This window comes from Stylophora pistillata, chromosome 9 (genome assembly GCF_964205215.1).
Source record: "Stylophora pistillata chromosome 9, jaStyPist1.2, whole genome shotgun sequence".
NCBI lineage: Eukaryota > Metazoa > Cnidaria > Anthozoa > Scleractinia > Pocilloporidae > Stylophora > Stylophora pistillata.
The window spans coordinates 15,146,463-15,166,166 of record NC_142527.1 but is presented as its reverse complement, the minus strand read 5'-3'; the positions used below and the strand labels follow the sequence as shown (position 1 = coordinate 15,166,166).

The 19,704-nt window shown below is 38.4% G+C and overlaps 2 protein-coding genes across 2 annotated transcripts in view; both read right to left on the bottom strand.

Annotated features, from left to right (window-relative positions):
• Positions 1-2,530, bottom strand: part of LOC111324144 (ATP-dependent translocase ABCB1) — a 31,129-nt gene extending 28,599 nt beyond the window's left edge. The window contains exons 1-3 of the mRNA XM_022927642.2: positions 2,089-2,530; positions 887-956; positions 40-419 (exon numbers count right to left, since the gene is read on the bottom strand). Of these exons, the coding sequence (XP_022783377.1) occupies positions 40-419; positions 887-956; positions 2,089-2,264 (626 nt within the window). The 5' untranslated portion in view covers positions 2,265-2,530. The remainder of the gene's footprint in view (positions 1-39; positions 420-886; positions 957-2,088) is intronic.
• A 6,872-nt stretch (positions 2,531-9,402) lies between these two features.
• LOC111324124 (5-hydroxytryptamine receptor 2A-like) lies at positions 9,403-11,216 on the bottom strand. Its single transcript, XM_022927619.2, has one exon. It carries the CDS (start codon positions 10,766-10,768, stop codon positions 9,656-9,658), a length of 1,113 nt encoding a protein of 370 aa, XP_022783354.2. The 5' UTR covers positions 10,769-11,216; the 3' UTR covers positions 9,403-9,655.
• Between the last annotated feature and the right edge of the window lie 8,488 nt (positions 11,217-19,704).

Here is a 19,704-nt window from a genome sequence, read left to right as displayed (position 1 = left end):
TTTATAGTGAGACATTTAAAGTCAAAATGTCAGACATACTCAGTGAGCCGACTGTTGAGTTCTCCTGGATCTGTCGTGTCAAACCAACCTATGTCTTGTTTAAGGACAGATTGAAAGAAAGCCAAGCGCATTTTCTTCACTTGCCGAGTGGCAGTAAGAGACCAAAATGCCATCTGACCATATGCAACAACAATGTTTCCAATTGCTAAATAGACATAGTACAAGGCAAATTGCGTCATCTCTCCTTCAAGATCAAATGGCTTTGTGTTGGTGTCTGATTTGAATTTGTCAAAATTAATGAAGCTGTTGATCAGGTCACCAAATATAATGAACTGTAGAGGAACAGCTGCACCATGGCCAATTGATGATATGGTTCCCAGCACCATAAGCAGAACATCTAACTTATCACTAAAACGAAACTGAAAACAATATGCATAGTATATATGTTATTGACCAAGTATGAAGTCAAGCTGGCCAAAGATTGGCCATGTTCTTTTTTTGTGTATTAATGGCGCAAGCTGAACTAATTAGTGACTATCAACTGACTATTGACCAACAATCTACCATTGTGTTGACAGCTACATATATATCAACTGCCATGTCAACCGCTATGGAATGCTAGGTTAACCTGACATTACATACAGAGCACATGATCCAGTTTCTAAAGGCTATGTATATGTTGTGACTGATCAGTGAATGTTTGAATTAATTTGGACACTTGTTGTTAGCGAGGGGTACACTGTAAGAAAATTAAACAGTTGAGCCAACACTTACAGAGAAAATACAGCTTAATGTTTGAGCCACAGTGTCTTAAAGAAAGACAGTTGCAAACTGACAACATGATCACATCAAAACATTCTCTTGCATCATCTGAACACAGACTTACTAGTTTGAGTAATGGTACAACTGGTGGTTTTTCTTCCTTCTCTTTCTTTCCCTTTTTATCTTTATCAACACTAAAAAAGTACATAAATACAAGTTCTTCACTTCATAATTCCTAACAAGTTACTCACAATTGACATTAATTTATACAAATAGCTCCTAGCCAACTTGCTACCATTGCAATTTGATTAATCTTGCATATAGGCAGCAAAAGGTTTATATGTGGCCTGGGATTAAAGCCAAAATTAGTCAGTGATGTTAGAATTTAAAGAAAGAAGAAAGGCTAGCATGATTCAAAATTTTATGAACCAGTGTGAGATATGATTTGCCTTCCTAAAATATGTGACCGGTGAATATAAAAACCATAAGATTTCTCTGAAACCTCACCCAAAAAGAGAGATTTGAAGTTTTCCCATTGAAAGTTCTGATGCATGAAAAGTTGTTGAAATTAAGTATATACATGAATAGTGAATTTTTCTAAAATTTGTGGGTGAAATGGAACTCCCTCTTTGCAATCAGATATTGGGGAAACCCTTCTTCAAATCCATATATCACTTCCAGACCCCTTAAAATATCCATTGAAGAGATGCATATTTTAAATTACAAGATGTACATGCATATCAACTAACAAAAAAGTGACATGTTGATACAGTTGCCTATCGCTGACGACAATTGGTAATGGCTGTACCATTATTCACGTGCAGAAGTCAAGTAACAGCACTTAAACACATCACTTTCGACAGACTTGCTGTTCTCAACCTAATGAAATTAATTCCTCCGCTGTCACTTAAACTACAGAACCGCAACGAGCATTTCCGTTTTCAGTAAGCAGTTTGCATATCAAATAGGACTCATGCAACACGGCCTCGTTCCTAAAAGATTACTCGTATAATACCTACAATAATTGTGCTTGTGTTCAACAACAAAGATTCAGAGGCTTGGCAGACAAAAGCAACCTCATTACAAGCTGTTACCAGATATGTTCCTGTAAATTATAGGGAAATGTGTGAACAGCAGCTACGCCTTTCTAAATGTGAGGTTTGTAAAATAAGCACCAATTCTTACGTAATCATGTACTTTACTATTTTTTCTTTCTTGTAAATAACCTCAATTAGTTACCGTTCAAATCGGTTTCCAGGTCAAGGAAAAGACCTTAGTCTTCTGACTCAGCACAAATTGCTTGGTTGGCTAGGTTTTAATTCTTACCTTTCATCCTTGTTTTCAGCTCCTTCGTCTTTGATTTCGACGGCCATATTTGCTCTCCCATTTGTGACATGTGAACCATTCATTGTATCAGGAGTGATCTTAACTTCAAAATCACTCAGATTTTTCACTTCACCTGATTCACTCCTTGGACGGTAAGCACCTTCTATACCATCCATAACAATTTCTTAACCGCGGCAAAGTAAATGAGAAGAGTCTCCGTCAGAAAAAGCGGCTTACAGATGGCGAAGATAGCCCGGCGGTTGGCTTCTTTTCTACGTTCAAGTTTCTCACAATCGTTCTGCTGCTAGCTGAGCGTGTTGTATTCTGAACACGTTGCAAATCGAGGTCCCTTTATTTTGATGGCGTGATGACTGACGGGTCAGTCTTTGGCTGAGCTCAGCAATATATTATGTGTCCTACGTGTGGCCTGACAATAACAAGGGCATTATATTACGTTCCCCCCTAAATTTAGCGCACCCGTCACAAGTGCTCTGCGCATGGCTGACTCATGACAAGCCTGCTGGAGACACGGTTGAAGGAAAACGACCTGAAAACACACTCACAACAAAAGAATACTTTAATTATGTCGAATTTCATATTTTCCAGGCAAAAAATAGAAATTTGTCTGTCATTCTCTTACCTCTCTTACCGATTTTTCGCTCAATCGATTTTGGCCACAAAGCAATTTCAAGAGTGCTCTTAAGCACTTCAAAAGTTTCAACAGCGGAAACAAAGATCCCGGTACAAAGCATGTAAGAAACGTGAAATTCCGTGATGGCCTTATATGGAGTTGAACAATCGACATGTGGATATTGCAGACGCCTGGGGGACCATCAGAAAATTACAAGCTGAGAATTTCGATCATGGAAAAACATGAAATTTAAGTCGATGGGGTATATATTTTCCTTTTAGGGACTGAAGTCAACTCCAGAGATGGTAAAAAATGTGCCCTTGCCGAGGGAGAAACGTTAAGATAGTAAGAGGATATCTTTTCTACCCAATATTTTCTTGGGCAGGAAAGAGCTTTATAGAAGGGTTTTGAAGGCTCTGAATGGCACAGGTGCCAACACTGTTTACTGTGTGTTTGAAAGATCCGTTAGAAAGAAAATATAACAAACACACCGTAAAAAATGGGTTGTTAAAATAGGTTTAGAAAAAGATGCCCATAGAACTGTTGAGATGGTTTATTCGGTTAACGAACACATAAACGACAAGATCGTTGGGTACACACAGACCTCCAATTTGTTTTTTCCCTTTTAAGGTCAAAATCGTTGTCATTTCCTTTAAAGGGCAAAAAATGGTGTCTCGAGTCAGTATTGATGAAAAAAATGATAAATTATACGGAACTTGTAATTAATATAACACTGACTGCACTTTTACCCCAAGTCATTTACAATGTGCCACTGGAAAGAAAAGGGAAAAAAAGCAAAAAAGAAAAGTAATGAAAAGGTTGTTGGAAATCAGTGAAAATAAATTATCGGCCCTCTTTGTCAAAAATTACAAAAGCAAGAGCAAAACTAACGCAAGCAAAGTAGAACAAACATGTTCTTCAAATATAAACGAATATTGACCGAAGGTCAATTTGATGAGCAGATTCTCAACAACGACTATGCACAGATTGGTCGGAGGACACTTTCAATGGTTGACGCTTTCCGCCATTTTTGCATTTGCCCCGCAACTGTTCGAAAACAAGCTGATTACACAATCAGCAAAGCAAATGAGCATTTTAGGTGCAAATTACCCCCCACTGAAAACTTGGCTTCGTTGCAAGTCATTAGAGAATATCCAAGCTTTCAGTCGTGTGTTATGGATGCTCATAAGAAGTTTGGAGAGCGCTAAAGAAGCTACAGTTCTTTCAGCTGTGACTTAAGCAACTCTCATGCTTATCTCGTGTTTTTCTCCCAGCGTGCATCTATTTATCAACTAGACTATGAGCATGAGATTGCTATCACGTGATAGCTAGATGGCGAGGGTGATCAGCTATCGTGCGATTGAAATCGAAGGTGCATAATTTAATTGTTACAGCATATTGATTAAATTTACTATTCTTCCAAAACTTAAAAACAAAACAGATTCATGTTATTCTACTTTGCTTACAGCCGCACACGTTTTACTCGTCATCTATAACCGAATAGACGGCGATTAGCATAGCCAATCAGATTTCAGCATTAGTGAAAGAGTGCTAATAGATTTACACCAAGTCTTGACGAACATCCAATTGCAGTAACAGTGTCACCTAAAAAAGCAAAAAGCAAGAGAGCCAAGTAGGAATTAATTAGCAAACAAAATTAAGTTGTGGCTATATTCCCAAGCAATTTTCACAGAATTTCCACTGAAAAAGAAAAGTAGAGAAACTACTAAAATTCGCTTGTTTTCTACACGTTCAGAGACAAAATTGGTACCAGTCAAAACTTCTATAGGGTCATAAGGAAGTATGTGGATTACATAATGATCCCAATTTTCATTCATATTTTGTGATCCATGATTCCAAAATTTCGGATGATTTTGATCCTTGATTCCAAAAAAAATTGATTCCATCCCAAACGTAGTGATCCCTGTTTTATGGCCATGTCGGAGAGGCTTAAGCGATATGTTGACCATAGCCATTCACATGAAAACGTTTCTTTAGAAACACTGTTTTTTGTTTGTCTTTATGTCTGTCTCTGTCTCTAAAAAATTCAGGCCCGAACGGGATTTGAACCCATGACCTCTACGATACCGGTGCAGAGGTCATGGGTTCAAATCCTGTATGGGCCTTAATTTTTTTCCATTCTTATTTTCACTGCTACGTAAATAGTGTTCATTACTGCGAGGATCGCTTTCATATATTTCTTGAAACCGCACTACACATATCTGATTTTCATATATTCAAATTCATCAATACATTTAAGACAGTTAGTACACTTGGGCTTTCTACAGGGGCGAACCCGTGGTAGGGGGTGTGCCTGCAATGGGACGAAACCTTTAGATATCAGCATACTACAGTCGAACCTCCACTAGCGGCCACCTCTCTACAACGGCCACTGTTTTTGGTCCGGGCGGGCTGTCCATACATTTACTCTTGTCTAATTATAAACCTCCCTACAAAGACGACCTCTCCACAACGGCAACGACCATTAACGTACGTCTCCGACTGTCGAAAAAAGCCTCTCGATAACGGCCAGTTTTTCAACGACTGACGAAAAAGTCAAAAAAGTTACGAAATTTGGACGGTATGGCGCGTTCAGTGATAATTTAACACTGCAAATCTTTCAGTTCTACATTAGAACGTTGTATAAACTGGTACAATAATTTTACTTAATTAATTTTAATTAATTAACTATTAAAACATTTGTCTTCGGAACATAACGTTTCTATTTCCATTTTACATGTAATGATACCCTTGTGTTTTGATTGTGTTTCATTCATGTGCTACGAAAAGCATTAATTGTCTACAATACTTCTCGCAAATGTGGAGAACCTAACTAGTTTTGTTAACATTTGATTGAAAACATTATTTAAGTTTCCTCATTTATTTTATCGATATATTCTTTATGATTGCAATACCACAGCCATCCAGGCTATGTTACAGTTAACACGAACTTGGTACAATAAACATCTCGTAGCCTCTGAAAAAGAAAAGGATTTATATTACACCCCTACCTCCCCATAACGGCCACCTCTCCACAGCGCCGGAACACCTTCTTAAGTCCTCAAGGTGGCCGTTGTGGAGAGGTTCAACTGTGACTTCATTAATAATATTTTTAATTTAACCTCATGTGGTCGTAGTAGTAGCAAGTAGGATAAATATTGTAAGAAATATAAAACTTTTTTTTCTTTTTAGACATGTTTCGGCATGCTTATGCCATTTTAACTTCATGTATGGAAACATGCTGCATATGAAACAGAAACTAATAGTCCTAGGTCAGATTGTCGTTTCGCTGCAGTTTCTTTTATTTTCCATAGATTATGAATAAAATAATGCACTGCTCAAACAAGCAGTCACATTATAATATATATCAAAAGAAATAAACACCGGTGTTTCTTTGTTCAATTTCAGCTTTGTACTGTATGAAAATGCTGAGCGAACTGGACAGATTGGCGTTGAACAGTTTATATAGGGCGGAGTTATTCAGCTTTGAAGACACTAGGGATAATCATGCAATGTTCACTGACTAGAGAATATACAATTCTCTTGCTACTGGATAGTTTTATCCAACGAAAATTCTTTGTACGCTCTTCGAAAACCGAGACCTGGCTGTTTGAATAGTTCATGCACTGGTGGACAAAGGACCCTGCCTGGCAGCATGAGCGTGTAATTCAGTGCGTGGAATCGGGAATGTAAACGCATGTTTACCCTATTTTAGTGTAGACTACCAACTTTTCAGCTTTCACCATCAGAGTTAAGCAACACTAGTAATTCCAGATCAAGCTGCTTTTTGGGCTGATACTAAGCAATTCTCCGTTTTTGCCACTGATTTTTGCAAGGCGGTAGACGTTTCAGGTCAAATGCCCCAAAACCGAACTTCTTTGCTTGGTCGTTACGACCAGGACAATCAATCACATTTCTCTTGAATTCTGAAATAGATTGGTGTTCCTCTCCGATTTTCATTTTCGGACTTCCAATTTGCTACTTCTTCCCAGCTCGATATTGCCTTTCGGAATAACTTCACTGAATGACATACTAAAGATCCTAAAAATAGTCAGCGTCTGTCAACTCATCCCAAAAGCATACACTTCCGGTTTACGGAAAAAAAGACTTCGCAGGACCTGCCTGAGCCAAATGTCCTCTTTTTCGGTACCAGGATAGGCGGATAGAACGAGTAACCGTCGTAACCACAAGGCAAACACCTAAAAGTCTAAAATGACAAATTTTAAATAGAAAAAAACAATTATGATTCCCTACTCATACGATTGACGGTTTAAATTTTCTCAATTTTCTGCCCAATGGCTAAATATTTGGGCCTTTTTACAGCTAATGGTTAACCCAATGGATACCCTTCATCCCATCACATTAGCAGATTTTGTGATCTCATGTGGTGTTTTGTATTGGCTCTTGCCTGCCGGCCTCCTCACCCCCCCTCCCCCCCTTGCCAATTATCTTTTTTATCGACATGACTTGCTGTTTTCTCACCGATAAAGGAGACAAAACATGATTCCTAGAATCTTACCACATCGTCCATGAAACTCCTGAACAATTTCTCACTAAAAAAGGAAAAGAAAGAACTAATTAAAAGGAGATAAATTCTAAACGCCTTCTTCGCAATTTTTTCAACGTGAACAAAAATATTTTTAAAACAGAGCTTGGGAAAACGTTAGCAAGAGACATCTGTATTTTTGGCGGGATACTTTGGCGTTTTGAAGTATAGTGTAGAGGTACAGCGGGAGATAACACTTACAAGTTATTCACCAGCGCAGTGGAAAGTCCGTCTAGTGAAAACTGTGACCGAGGAAATGGACTGAGAACCTTCCCACGGAAGTAATGTATGAAACTGTGTTGAATTGATTATAATCACCGATTCATCACATCGTGCGAACCAGAAAAGTAAAGGCAACTATGGATATAAGTGACGCTAACATTATTAAAAACAGATTTATAATTCTAATTACTACCCCACCGATGTCTGCGCGGTAAATAAAACGCGATGTAAAACTTTATTGTCGACTTATATCGTCTTCAATACAAACCGACTAGATTAAGGCTAATAATTAAAAAGTGTCAGGTTTTAATTCACAAAGTAAATATACTAATTAAATAAAATTAGTGAGCTTTATAGTATGACATGAAACTTGGTGTGAAGAAAAATAAATACAAATAGATGAGTTTAAATAAAGTGTATGATCAAGGATGACACTGATCCACATGTAGTTGCCTGAAGAGAGTGAATTTATTATATATCTCTTTTTCTTATTATCATTATTATTATCACCACTATCGTTATTATTGTTATCATTATTATTTTTATTTATATCATTGTTATCACAGTGGCGGACCCAGGGGGAGGGTCCGGGGGATCCGGACCCCCCCATCAGACCTGACGCTTACAAATTTGAGACTGAAATTCTTACATCGACAGGATCGTACATCACGTTTTAACTGGCTTTTTTTTAATGAATCCAAGTAAACGGTAAGCGGCTAAGGAATATAACGTGCAACCGCGACTGGTGGGAGGGGGTGTGGGGGAGAAGTAATTTGCCTTGGTCCAATAGTCCTTTCTGAACCAAAGTTTGAACTGGTAGAGCCATATTGTGGTTCATATTTACAAACTTTTCCACGGTGAGAAATGAAAAGATAAATGCCATTGTTTAGACCAGCCGTCCTTCCACCCCATTCTCCAATCGACGATAAGGCTTTTCAAAGCCATTTCAAAAAAACAGAGCTGATAATAATTCGACCCTCGAACTTTGGGAGTTTTCGTGTGCTTTTCTCCGAGAGTTAAGCACGGTGCACTAACATCGGTCAATTCTTTTTGACTCGGCTGTTTTTTTATTTATATATACTTTTTTTAGACTAACTCGACCGAATTCGTCGAAGAGGAGAGATTGGTTATATTTTAACTGGCGGAAGTTCGGTCAGCTGACTATTTACAGAGTATAGTCTGGTGTTGAACTTTAGCAGCGAAGAGAGCTTGAACCCTTGAAAGAAGCCCACACAATCGCTACCATTCAGTTTCTTAAGTGGAAGATACTTTCTTTGCCTAAAGGTTGGTTAAATACGTGGTAAAGGAGCAATTTTAATCTCAGTACAAGTACACAGTAACGGTTATTTATCATTCAATGTTGTACCATCATATCAGTATTGCAGCGTTGTTATCATTTTAATTTCATTTTTAAAAGAGGTGCCTTTCCAGAAATATAGACAAGGAACCGTCCAAGCAAATAAAAATAATTGTTATTAGACAAAAAACTTGTGAAGAAAAAAGGAGGCCTCATTCATTTGTAACCCAGGCCCTCTATTCGTTCCGCAATTCTTCGCAATATAGGTTTTATAGGAGGACACTAAGTCCACTTATGGGGCAAAATTCAGGTCAGTAGTGGTTGAGAAGTTGCCAGTAAGAAACCACACCAAGTAATATTCACACGGAGTTCGGAAAATATAAGCTCTGCTTAAACTTCATGGAAGGAAAATGGAGAGGTAGGAAACTGGCTTCTAATCAACGTAAGTCCAGCGAGACTTTTGTCGATTTCAGCAAATGATTTTGAAATTAGTTTTTTCATCTTTCCGCTTCTCGCTTCGTGATTGTCTGATTGTGAAGAAGGGATTCCGCAATCAACAAATTGGTCAGGGAAACCTTTGCGTTTACTTATAACCAGGCGTGCAATCAATCCAAAGCATAAGTTCCACCAATTTCTATTCTCAATCTCTTACAAACTTAACGGACCTGAACTTTGCCTCTAATGTGCCCCAATTCCTCATAAAACATCTTTTTGTAGCATCTTGCCAAATATAGTAAACCCTTACCATCATTCAATTACATTATAACTATCGCTGTCTTTATTTTCATCATCCATCGAAAGGGACGAAAAGAAAAAGAAAAAAAGATATGAAAACAATAGACCTCGACCACGACCCAAGCCCAAGTCCACATTAGACCGACACTCCTTTACATTTCTGCTGCTGAACCAACTGCACTCCTTTCCCCCATGGCCTTTCCTTTCTTTTCATACCCGTTGCATTGATGCCAGCCAGCACTAGCAGTTGGTCTTGTTGGTCGCTATCTCGATATCGTTGTGTTACTGTGAATCTGATTGAAGGAGTCACGGATTGCCTCCTTGGATGCTTTTTCAAAATTAGAATTTGAAAAGCGCTCCAAAAGTCTTGTTTAAAGAATGTGTACAATAAGGGATTAATAGCAGAACTGATATATCTGACGATGACAAACGTTTGAGATGCTTTGGACAAAGAAACATGATCTTTGATGTCTACCCATCCCGTAATGTATAGAGCGTACATTACTCGTAAAGTGAACCAAGGTATCCAACAAACTGCAAAAGCAGTCGCCATTAGAAGCAGAATTATGAGACATTTCCTTTCGTTGTTAGCTTTCTTAAAAGCGCGGGAATCTTTCTGGCCAGATGATTCTTTTGACGAACGCTTCAAAGAAACCGCTTTAAACATGACCCCGTAAGCGTAAAGGATAAACGTATACGGGACAAAAAACACGAAGGAAAGACAGAAAATAATATGTCCAGCTTGTAAATATAAAGCAGAAGAGTCCAATTCAAGCCATGAATCCCACCAAATAGCGGGTAAAGACCCCAAGAACGCCGAGAAAAGCCATACGGATGATAATGTCTTCCTCGCTGTTTTGTTAGTCATCAAGAAATGTCCAAATGGGTTGACAACGGCGAAATATTTGTCCATTGTAATAGCAGTGATGTGGTAAGCAATCGAAAATGAAATCACGTTATGAAAGATCTCTGAGGTACAGTAAAATGACGGACTAAGCTGAAGCATATAAATCAAAACCAGGAACAACGGAATATTTATCAACCCCGTCATGATGTCGCTTATAGCAAGGCTTAGCAAGAAATAATTTGCAGGAGTGCGCAGACTCTTCATTTTGCCGAAAAGGTAAAACACGACTCCATTTGCTATGATGATTAAAACAGCAATAGGAACAAGTTGTGGGATTAAGTTACTTTTTGGTTGATGGAACACTGTAGGCTGTTGAAGAGATATATTACTTGAATTGTTCATCGTTTTATAGTTCTTCAAGTACACTTTCTGTTCATCAAGGATTAAATCCGTCACCTTTTCCAGTAGGTTATAGGAATTCCTGAAAACGTAACGATGACAGATGTTAGACGGCAATTATCGTCTACAGTTAACGCTTTATCCAGACTTCGATGTTTATCAAACTAAGAATATAAGTAAAGCATGTTATTTCAGTTACCTAAAATCTACCAATATTAAACGTAAAAGAATTTACAACTCGTTGTTTGGTACACACAGATCCAGGTAGATCTTACTTTGATTTGAGTTACGCAGAACAAGGTGCAAGATTAAAATCTGAGTCAATTGTTTGTGGTAAAATAAATCCATTGTGCAAACCAAGAATGGTGATATTGGCATAAAATTGTTTGTTTTTTTTTTACTTATAAGTCTGAGAGAATGTTCTGTGTGATTGTTTTGTTCCTTTAGCCATTCACATTTCAGCAAGCCCTGCCACACGACTCGCCAGTAAGACTCGCTTCAAACAATGATGCCCATTAATAGTGTTTCCAAGAAAACATTACTCCAAAAATAGCCATCTGGGCTATTTAAATCTTGCTTCATCTTTTCTCTTTTATGAATTACCTTCCTAAAACCTGGTGTGCAAACCTTAAGTAGTAAGATAAGTATTGATCTCTGTAGAGCTTAGTCTGATCTACACATTAATAGTGTTTCCAAGAAAACATTACTCCAAAAATGGCCATCTGGGCTATTTAGATCTTGCTTCATCTTTTCCCTTTTATGAATTACCTTCCTAAAACCTGGTGTGCAAACCCTAAGTAGTAAGATAATTATTGATCTCTGTAGAGCTTAGTCTGATCTACTTTTAAGGTGTTTTCAAGTTTTGGATTGCCTCTCCCATCGTGATCGAATTCATGAGCGCTGTAATTACGTGGCCGTTAGCTCTGTGTGAGCTCATCTGGTATTATTTGACTATTACCGCGACAAAAGCTCAATACGCGGGCGAAATCACCAAGATAGCAATAAGGGAAGTTATTTCGAAAAATACCTATTTTATAGCGAGTCCAGAATTCTAAGCTACTGCTGATTAGATAGAGCTTTCTTTTTCAACCTCACCTGGTTTTATCACATAAGAAATGAACGGTGCGCTGAATGTTTATTCGCGTGCGAATATTCGGGAGGTTATCATGCGGACTATTGTTATTTTCTCCGAGTAATTTTTGTGTGCCTGACACGAACTGTAAACCGCACTATGTCATGATCCAAGATATTTTTTTCCTGGCTGGCTGGCGGGATTTGTCATGGTGAACAGAGCGGTTGTCAGTTCGGTTGTCAGTTCGGTTCCAGTCTGCGCTCGTCTAAGTTACGTAAGCTTCAAAGCTTCAGAAAGCGGCAATTTTGTATTAAGGATGGGCCGATACGGTTTTTTCGAATCGATACGATACCGAGTACGATATTTACTTTTTTCTTCGATATCGTTATCGATACCGATTCTGTGGCGTCACTAGTACTGAAATAAGTAGTGAGTCACGCGCTCCGATTCACCAAATGAAGGCACTCTCGCATGATTTTCTATTCAGTTCGCTATAGCAACATCAACAAGACAGTCAAACAAGTCAAAACTTTCAATTTATTGGGACTCACATTTAATTTTCCCCAGGAAATGAAGGTGACCGCAATGGTGGGACCTTTCTACCTACTATATTAAGCAATCTGCAACTTTCACTTGCATTCATGATCATAAGGCGTACAATGAAAGGCTATCAGTCACTACTCAGGTCACTAATAGTAACCAAACACGGGTGCCCGACTTACTATGGATCCTGCGCTTCCATACTCGATACATCAGAGACTCCCTGGCATAAAGGAACATAGAGAGGTGGCATACTTTAAAACTATTTAACCCTTCTCAGTTCTTTTCTCGCCCGAGCTTTTTCTTTAGTAAGCAGGCATAGTAGTTTGCCACTCATTTTTGTTTCTCCAGATACGTCCTTGTAATGTCTGGATTGTTGTGAGTTGTGATTTTGTTGCCGTATTACTGAGTGGCCTTACATTTACAGTTAATAAAATCGAGTCCTATTTTCCTATTTCACAGTGAAATGTTGCACGAAAGAATTGAAGAAACCGCCACTTTTGACACTGCGGCAATCCTACATTGCACACAAACGCGCACATGCAAGATCTCAAGCCCGGGGTCTTTTCGGCTAATTGTCAGCGGTTAGTCGCGGGAGATTAAAGCGCGGGTAGGTCACGTGCAGTATCGAAAGAATCGATACTCAATGTTATCGATAGTTTTCGATTCGACCTCGGTATCGCTGGCATCGAATATTTGGTAGCGGTATCGGCCCATCCTTAATTTTGTATTTATGGGTATTTAGAACGCTTTGACTTCAGGCATGTCACTAGATATTCCCCTCTTTATTGTAAGCGACCATAACTGCAATCAATGGTACTTCTGCAATACCTTTAACCTAACGCAGCTAATCGAAAATCCCACCAGAATAACAGACTTGAAGTCAAACGGGAAATTCGACTCGCGCAAAGGGAGTTCGTAGAAGAACAAATAAAACAGAACCCTAACGATGTTGGAAATATCTGGAAAACAGTCAGGTCGAGCATTCCGAAAAAGCCTGCGAATATTAAAAGTTTTACTAAAGACGATCGAACAATCGCAAATGAATTCAACCGGTTTTTGAGCTCGGTTGGGAAATATACGATGGAAAAGACCCAACTTCTTGCAAGAAAATTCAATTGTGTGCCCGCGCAAGATCCCTGTACATGTCGCTAACCAGTTCTCTTTTACCACAGTGGAATGCTCTCAGGCTAAAGGTATAGTTAATTCAATACCTAACAAGAAAGCCCCAGAAATTGATAAGGTATCATCTCGCTTAATCAAAGAGAGTTTACCGATTATTGCCCCTAGTATAACTGGCATTATTAACGCTTTTCTTACAAGCGGAGTTTTTCCAACTTTTTAGAAAATTGCCGAAGTCTGTCCAATTCTTAAGAACGGAGATTATGAAGAAGCCAGTAATTACAGACCAATTTCACTGCTGCCAATACTCTCTAAGGGTATACGAAAGAGCAGTATTGAACCAGCTGACTCCGTATCTAACATCCAACCAGAGAATATCAGTGAAACAAAGCGGCACTCTACCGAAACATCGCTAATTTCTACCACTGATTTTATTCTCCACGCTATGGACCAGAAGAAAACTACTGCGGTCGTATATCTTGATATGAGCAAAGCTTTTGACAGTATAAATTATGTAATTCCCATAAAAAAAATTAAGAACATCGGTCTATCACCCTCTGCACTTCAGTGTTTCGAAAGCTAATGATCTTCCTCACAGTTACCAGGCAGTCCGTATAACCTCTGTTTTATCTGATGAATTGCCAATAGCCAGTGACGTACCAGCGGGGAAGTGTCCTTGGAGCAGTACTATTCAGTATTTATGTAAAAAACCGACCAAATGTTTGTCAAAATTGTGCAACCACTTGCTACGTGGATGACGCCAAGATCCTATTGTCTTTTACCGTGAACGACTCTGCTCGGATCACTGAAAGTGTTAATTTCGACTTACAACGGATTCGCAACTGGTGTTTTGATAATTGTTTAATGCTTAATCCAGATAAGACAAAACTAATGGTTTTCGGCATTAAAATTTAAATTATCCCCACAAGGAAAAGACATCAACCGGCTCAATCATTCAAAGACCTTGGAGTAATTATTGGTCCACGCTATCTTTTGATAATCACATATCTACTGCAGTATCGTCTAGATCTTGCATGTCAAAATTACCTCAAATAAGCCGTAATAGATTCGTTTTCGATGAACGCGCTTGTTTTCAGTAAACTATATTACTGTTCATCAGTATGGTCCTCCACCTCAGCCTGTAATATTCGTAAATTGCAATACGTTCAAAACTTTGCCGCGCGAATTATCTGCAACGTAAAGAAGTATGACCATATCTCTCCTGTATTGAGAAACTTAGATGGGCTCCCTGTAAAAACACAACTGTATTGCCGAGATGCTACTTAACATCTATCTATATAACAAGAGGCAGTGTATCTGGACGTATAACCAGAAACTTTCAACGAATAAACATTCCTTTTTTTAAAATTGCAACAGGACAGAAAACGTTTTATTATAAAAGTGTATCTATCTGGAACAGAACCGCCCCCCCGTTAGCTGAATTGGTTAGAGCGCCGGATTGTGTTGTGCGGGTGGTCGAGGGTTCAAGCCCCGGTCGGACCATTACTCATGGTCTTAAAATAACTGAGGAGAATTTGCTACCTTTCTATAATATCAAGAAATGGATAGAGAATCTAGTCTTCTCGGATAAGGATGAATAAACCGTAGGCCCCGTCTCCTGCAGGGTTAGGGGTAAGAGGCGTTAATTTCCCCCTCACGAGATTACTGTGTGGTAGATGTCCTCTCCTGGGGTGGGACGGGTGGGACACAGTGTTGTAAGAATGGCCCTGAAAAGCCCTATGGGGGAGTGGTCAATTAACGTATGTATGTATGTATGTATGTATGTATGTATGTATGTATGTATGTACCTAATAACGAAAACGAGTCCCGCTTCCTTTAAGAGAGCTCTGAAAAATCACCTTTGAATGAATTTTTAAACTGACCATATTTTATTTTAAAGATATGATTTGTATTGTATTGTATGTATTCTAATTATGTAATCCAATTTGTTCACTGAAAAGCCCCAGATGGAGATTTGTTCAATAAATATACGTATGTATCTCGTTAGGAGGCGGCGTGGCCAAGTGGTTAGGGTGCTAGACTTGTAATCCGGTGTCCCGGTTCAAATCCTCTACCCTGCCACTCACTGGATTTGTTCTCGGTTGCTCCTAGTTCAACTCCTCGGCTGCGCTCTGTAAATAGCCCACTAGTCTGCCTCCTGCCAGTGGGGATTTCTAAGCACTAAGTTAGTTCCCATTGTGGCTGAAAAGCCCCGAAGAGGGAGCTTCAATTTATGTATTTATTTATTTGTTTATTTATTTATTCGTTCATCTTTGTTGCTTGGATTTCACACGCCGGCTTTCTTACGGTCAGCTTGTCTTCTAAGTGCGGATAACAGCGAGGAGTCTTTTATTTACCAACATTAAATCAAGTTGTTGGACAATACAAAATAAGGAATGAAATAATGTTTCAGTTTACCCAATTTATGTACCACTAGAATTCACGTGACTACGGGGTGCGGTCGCATTACTGGAAGGTTTTTTCAACCTGAATTTCTGTTCATACCACATGCTCATTAAGAGAATTACTTAACCAGTCTTTTTAGTGCATGCCTAAATACAATTTTAAGACAATGAGTTAAAATAGGACTTTTTGTTGCCATTTAAAAATCAAACACTGCTGTTGTCCGGAAATTTAAGATGACGGCCTCTTCAAAAGAAATTACTCTTTCATGTTTACATAGCTAGACCGATTCACAAACGTCTAACTTCTGACCTGAAACTGCAGTTTGTCGTTAACATAAAAACCTTGGTCCTAAATGTCTATTATGATTGACCCCAAAACTTTGAGGAAGCAATACATTGAAATTCAGTAACAAAGTGGTTTCGCTTTTATTAAAATACGAAAAGGAGCCTAGTAGATTAATGTTACAACTGAAATGCGATTAATATTATGTTTTACAAGTTATACCCAGAATTATTCAGACCTTAACATTTCATGACTTCCTGTAGGTTTGACAGTCTTCTAAATTCTCTTCATAATGGTTCAAATAAGTATCGATATTTGAACTTGGTAGCAATACCGTGTGTTAGGCCTTTATTTGGTGGACAACAACTCCTTTCAGTTACTTGTTTGGTTTTGGTTAATTCATCACAATACTGATATACATAAAAAATTACACTCTTGATTGGCTGGAAACAGCTAGGCGCCTTTTCATGTATCACTAGTGCAAAACTCAAGTACAAAGGTAAACTAGGCTCAGCAACAATAGATCACACTAGAAACCGATCAGATTTACACGAACTAGGTTGTGCTGACACACAGTTGCTGACCAAACTAAACAAAAGCTTGGATATTTTATGTATATTGATAAACACTACTGAGAATTGCCTTCCTGAGTAAGATTTCAGCTGAAGGACAAATTGACCATTTATGCATGTCGAATTGACCATTTACATGATGATGTCAAGCTCACCTATTCATTTCATGTTTCCACGTAGCTTGAATTTGGGAAACACACTGACATGAAATTATAATTTCATTAATAAGATAACAGCATTGTGTTACTTTACACGTATGTATTGTCCAAAATTAGTCATTCATTCAGACCAAATCAAGCTCCCAATGGCTTCTAGTGTAGATTACATCATTTATCCGAATGTCTCAGCCCTTCTGCAAAGTTTTTTCCTCGTGTAATGGTAGACAAAATGCCAAAAATATTCATATGAAAAGCTTCCCGAGAGTTAATTTCACATCACTTGCCTTGGAAAAGACAATTAACCTGCAAGCTTTAAAACTCATTTCCACTTCCCTACGTAAACAAAATCATGACTGAATCTATCAGGCCACTATGGGAGACGATGCTGAGGTTTTTTTTAAGTTCTTAAAATCTTCAGGCTACACGTGCAGCCTTTGTTGTCAAAATGAGACCTCCAGAACAAAGTTTGGCCTCTAACCCTCAACTTAAAAATGAGCGTTTCAGGACTATTGTATGCTAGTTATCTTGTTTTATTCATGAACAGGAACAATATTGAAAATTATCTAACCGTAGTCAGATATCAGCTCTTCTAAAAGAAACTCAATAAGACACCAGACACTAAAAGAAGCTAAATTTCGTAAACCACACTTGTACGCATTGCGGATTTATTTATTTATTTATTTATTTATTTTTTTAATGTGATGTCCGCATAAATGTATATTTTATCGCATTACGTAACCGGTGGTTCTGCTGAATTAAAACGATAATTCTGGAACGAACAGAAGTTAAAGCCCCAGTGGAAGGTCACTAACTCTGTTGGCTCAAAGTAGAGACTGAGCTAGATGTGCTGAAATTCCTGCCGCTGCCATATGTCTCTTGTTGTATCTTATCAACGAAAACAATCCTCTGCTCAAGTTAAAGGATAACTTCAGTAATATAGTCCTCTGTCATCGTAACATCATTTCCATATACAACTTGAGTTATCGCTGAACGTCGTACTCAAAACTTTATCAACATAAACAAAATCGTAACAATGTTCGAAATAACTATTGAACTTTAGGATATTAGTGCTTAGAAGCAGCTGTTCTGATCAGTGGTCAGGTAATTATAGCAGGATATTATGAGGGTAAAGCTAGAAATTTACCACAATTATTCAAATTGATCACGCAACCCATTTTGATCACGTGACCAACTTGACACGTTATACTAATCACAATAGTTATCATGGAGATATAGTCTGTCATTTGGTCGGTGTACACAAAATGCTACTTAACCACCTCATCAGAGCAATCATAGATGTACCGAGAACAGAAAGGGAAAATACGCACGCTGATATTAATAGTATTTGTTCTATTGTTTACGGTCTGGTACATCTTATTGCTGGAAGAAACACATGAAAATCGTTAGCATACATGCATGCGTAGTTGTCTTACTCTGTTATTGAAATTGCTTCCTCTGCGATAATTCTTTGGAAACTTTTGACTGCCTGGAAGTCCTTGAAAGGTTCGATGATTAAGCAAGGAGGAGCACGACGAATTATCATCGATTTCGTTGAATAGCGCTTATTTTTGTTTGTTTTTGTTTTTGGCAAACCCAGGTCTTGCTGACCATCTGCTATGCAAATTACGCGATCGCTCAGCTTGGCCAGCTTGGCTTTTCTTCACTTGAGCCGCGCTATAAAAGACTAGGAATTTCAATGAAGAGTTGACAAGTTTTATGTTGTGGGACAGATGGAGGGCTCCTTACACTGATTATTGGACGAAGTAAAACTGATAACAATTTTAACAACAAGAACAATTATGATAGTAATAATTATATCAAAAAATAATAATGATTACAAAATTTATAACGATTATGATAATAATAACAATTGCAGTGACCAATAAGGAAAAAGTACCGCACTATATTATTGTGAGAAACTAATGAATCAAGAAACCATGAGTTTCTCTCTTCATCCTCTCTTTGAAAGACTTAGATGAACGAAAGAAAGCTGACAGTAACACAGAGTGGAAAGAGAAGGCCTTTGACACAAATTTCTCGGGCAAAGAGAGAGACCTGAACGTGGACTGACAGAAAAAGAAGGAGGAGAAAGAAAAGGAGTCTCTTTTGTTGCTGCTTAAGAACAGGTTTGACAACTGGACCGCGTAGGAGAGCGATGAATGTAGATTGTATCACCAGGCATTGGGACTTTGCTGAAAAATGCGATTACCATTAGGTGAAAAATGGTTTGAATTTCAACCAGAGGATGCCCCAAGGAGCAAGGAGACTCGCATCTAAACGGACCCAGGAGAATTAAAGGTGAAACAGCGAAGTGAAATTGTCTTCTCGATTGCTGTTTGTTATGAAGTCTCATTGAAATAAAAGAAGAGCTAAAATTGAAAGTTGAAGTTCGCAGTTTTTCTTTCATCCTATGGGAAAGTTAGCCCAAAAAGCCTCGACCCGATGTAATGGACTCAGGCTTTTAATGCGCTTCCAAGTGTAACGAAGCTGAGCCATTTGTACGAGGTAATTGCAAGGTGGTCCAATCAAAAGCAAAAATAAAAAAAAATAAAAAAAAGAGCAGCAGATGAAAAGGAGGCCATGTCGGGAGGATGAAATATAGAAAAATCTCAAACCTTACGTTGATAATGTGTTTGGTATACAGCCCTTCGTAATCGGATTTTAATACCACGGTGCAGTAAGCATTTAGCTTATGACTTATCTTCTGAGGAAGGAAAGATAGAAAATAAGAAACAGCAACGTAGTTAAACATAGCATCCTCACAGTTTGTACATCTTCGTCTCTGTT

Bases quoted from the DNA above. Each gene is read 5' to 3' on its own strand.
- LOC111324124 (XM_022927619.2), bottom strand. From the start codon at position 10,768: ATGAACAATTCAAGTAATATATCTCTTCAACAGCCTACAGTGTTCCAT.